Raw genomic sequence first — 3,952 nt, 5'->3', positions numbered from 1 at the left:
TGACCCAGGGGCCATGTATGCCATACGTCTTTCAGAGACATCCTTGCTTTATCTTGACTAGATATTCAGTTTGTCTGCTAAATGTCCCGTAATCAAGAAAAAATATTTCAAAGAGTTGATCCCACATTTCTGATCTCAGGAGTGCAGCGACCATTGGATTCACAATTTAGTTTCCTTTACCCCAAGGATGTTTCAAATCTAATTCTATGATAAATAGTTATGCACTTTAAGTGTAAAGGTTATGTTAACGCACTGCGTATGATGGGCAATGGATGGCGGACAACAAATAAAATCCAACAATCACAATTGGTCACGTGAGTGACTCAGGTGACTTAGAAATGAACATCAGTGAAATATATTGCAAAAGGAAACAAATTTATTCATAGATATTTGCAAAATGACCATATACAGTGATGTCATTCTGGTGCATATGTATATTTAAATATCTTGTTACAAAAAGAACGATGAAAGAATAATTTTGGAAATACCTGTAATACACTTAATATGTACAAAATATAAACAAAATTTACAAACATAACAGACATTTGCGATCAAAATATTTTACTAGGTAGCCCACACTGTGATTTTGTTTGTGGTAGGTCACTTTGTATTCGGAGCAGAGTACTGATTAAGATATGCAGAGCATTTTCAAAAAACTGTAAAGTAATTCCATGTTTCTTCTCTATGCTCTTACAGGAATAATAAAAGTTGTTGTTTTGCCTCCAACTGGAATGAAGCTCCGTCATTGGTTAAATCGTTCACGTGTTTACCGTTTAAATTTCTTTAGACGTCGAGTTGCAAAATTTAGACGGCACCGTGGCGTCCGGAACTATTTCTTACTTATGCATGAGAAGGTGAAGTTAACCCCTGCATATTCCAGAGGTGGGATCAGGTTCCTAGGAGGAGTAAGCATTCCTGTCGACCGATCACACCTGCCGTGAGCCCTATTTCTTGACCACAATGTTCGTATTAAATTTACTGGTCCTCGAGAAAACAAAGCACTTACTAGGTTTGTAACTGACTACAGGAATTAGTTGAGTTGTTCAATACATAGAAGGCTCGGCTTCGCATAGCCTTCTATGGGCTTTAACAACTCTACATATTTCTGTAGACAGTCTGTAACAAACCTAGTAAGTAATGATAAACGTGATTATCTAAGAAAGAGATTATATTCAATGAAAATAAGAGACACTGTTCTCAGTTCTCCACTTCTGTGTTATATCAAAGACTACTGTGTATTCCTTATTGATGTGAAATGTGTCCTGTCGTTATTGGAATGGCTAAATCGTCTTCCACAAAATAACTGCATTAGTGATCTACGAAATTTTTGTCCTGTGGCACAATAAAGGAAAAAATTGATAGAGTGATTAACGTACATAAGTAGCTCAGTGATGGCTTTGATGAGATGAAAAATGGCAGCCCCCTCAACATCACGGTCCGCTCGTTTGTTCCAAAACGCGGTAAAAATCACAGCGATATTCATTGGAAAGGTTGTCAGAAGAAAAGCAAAGGAGACCGAGAGCAACATTGTGGTCAGCTTTTTATTGTTGTCAGAGGATTTGTACCGTCTTAACTCGCGCGCTGTCCGGTGTTTGACTTGCAGAAAAATTTTCCGTTCTTTTTCAGCTTGCGATATTTTCCGGATTATGAATCCGTTAAGAACTCCTATAATTACAAACGGGAGAAATGAATAGATGACAGCATCGACCCACGGCCAGATATTATTAACGAGTAATTCAAATGAAGGGGCCGCCTGACATTCAGCTCTGTCATGTTTCTGTTGAATCGACACTGTGAAGAAGAAATGAGAGTTAATTACACAAATGATCAAAATTGGCAGGAGTAAAGCCTTCCATGCTCTTCCAATTTTACAGAACATTTGGGTTTGCAGAGGATGACAGACTGCAATGTAGCGCTCAGTTGTCACAGTTATTATCAACCACACAGAAGAATCACTACATACGTAACCAAGGAACTGCACGAGCTTACAGGTGACATCTGACATGTCTTTTATGTCACTTCCGGTTATTTCAGCAATCCATAAACGCAGTAATCCTACTAATAATACAGATATATCCATTATGGCTAAAGCACTGAGGTAGGAATATGTCGACATTTTCTTGGTCTGTCCAATAAGCACAACAAATGACAGTGAATTGCCGATGATTCCAAACACAAGAAGAATAGGAGAGAGATATAGAATCAAACTTTCCTTCAGTTTGTATGCAGGTTGAGAAGAAAGCAAATTCCCGGAGTCGTTTTCATCTGGTAAAATACAATGATCTTTTATGGTTAAAAAATCATTGTAACTGCAATTGTTGTTGAGCGTCATACAGGATTCAATCCTGAGGGAACAGTTCAAAATCATCTGAAAAACAAAATTATCATCAATTAACCATCAAATCGAGTAGAGTTCTGATCAAATGAAATCTTTGTATGAAAACTGCAGAAAATTATGGAATCCGGATAGGGCCACGTAGTTCACTATCGTACCATCGCATCATCGAGGTTTGGGTCGATGGTGCGATGCCGCGATAATACGATGACGATGGCGCGATGGTGCGATGACGATGACGCGATGGTGCGATAGCGCGATGACGATGGTAAGATGGAGCGATAATGCGATAACAATGGTGCGATGGAGCGATACTGCGATGACGCGATGGTACGATGACGATGATGCGATAACGCAATACCGATGGCGCGATGGCACAATAACGGTATCGCGTTATCGCATCATTGCCATCGTACCATCGTGCTATCGCAGTATCGCTCCATCGCACTATCGTTATCGCATTGTCGCTCCATCTTGCCATCGTCATCGCGCTATCGCACCATCGCGTCATCGTCATCGCACCATCGCGCCATCGTCATCGTATTATCGCGGCATCGCACCATCGACCCAAACCTCGATGATGCGATGGTGCGATAGTGAACTACGTGGCCCTATCCGGATTCCATAGAAAATAGAGTATGAATTATTTACAATTATTCTGCAGTACAAAATGGTTGTGCTGAGGTGCAACTCCTTTATTTTACTGATTGGGTGGAAATACAAAATGGTTGCGCTGAGGTGCAAATCCTTTCTTTTACTGATTGGGTGGAAATACGAAAATTAACTTTTATTTACATCAATTTACGCTCTATTTACAAAAATAAGTTGTATTTACACCCATTATAGCTGCAAATCTGTAGCTCTCTGGGAAAATATTGGGACAGACCAAGAGCTACAGAACCATCCCTTATAAAAACCTACAATTTACGGCACAGGAAAAAAAATGCGCACGGTTTAGGCCTTATATTATGGAATCCGGATAGGGCCACATAGTTCACTATCGCACCATCGCATCATCGAGGTTTGGGTCGATGATGTGATGGCGCGATAATGCGGTGACGATGGTGCGATGATGATGGTGCGATAGCGCGATGACGATGGTAAGATGGCGCGATAATGCGATGACGATGGTGCGATGGCGATGATGCGATAACGCGATACCGTCATCGCGCCATCGGTATCGCATCATTGTCATCGTACCATCGCGTCATCGTAGTATCGCACTATCGTTATCGCATTATCGCGCCATCTTACCATCGTCATCGCGCTATCGCACCATCGCGTCATCGCACCATCGCCCCATCGTTATCGCGTCATCACACCATCGACCCAAACCGCGATGGTGCGATAGTGAACTACGTGGCCCTATCTGGATTCCATATTATATCGCTGTATTCTTGCATCGCTGTCTCAAAAGTTTCAATAGGAAAAATGTCGTAACATATTTCCCCACTCTACTTTTGTCCAAACGTATCTTCAAATAGTCATTAATTTGATTAAAATCCGTTGCGAACCGAAATCTCACAACGTCAAATAATTTCGTTTATCGACGAAGCCATGTTAGGTAGCTAGTCAATTCGAACCTCGTTGATTTTTGTATCTGTTCATAATATCCCA

At 40.8% G+C, this 3,952-nt stretch overlaps 1 protein-coding gene across 1 annotated transcript; it reads right to left on the bottom strand.

The window, feature by feature from the left end:
* Positions 1 to 406: 406 nt before the first annotated feature.
* On the bottom strand, positions 407 to 2,358 carry LOC125664895 (FMRFamide receptor-like). Its single transcript, XM_048897694.2, has one exon. It carries the CDS (start codon positions 2,330 to 2,332, stop codon positions 1,229 to 1,231), a length of 1,104 nt encoding a protein of 367 aa, XP_048753651.1. The 5' UTR covers positions 2,333 to 2,358; the 3' UTR covers positions 407 to 1,228.
* Between the last annotated feature and the right edge of the window lie 1,594 nt (positions 2,359 to 3,952).

This window comes from Ostrea edulis, chromosome 1, assembly GCF_947568905.1.
Source record: "Ostrea edulis chromosome 1, xbOstEdul1.1, whole genome shotgun sequence".
NCBI lineage: Eukaryota > Metazoa > Mollusca > Bivalvia > Ostreida > Ostreidae > Ostrea > Ostrea edulis.
Note: the sequence above shows the minus strand (reverse complement) of the source record. Positions and strands in the feature narration are given on the sequence as shown.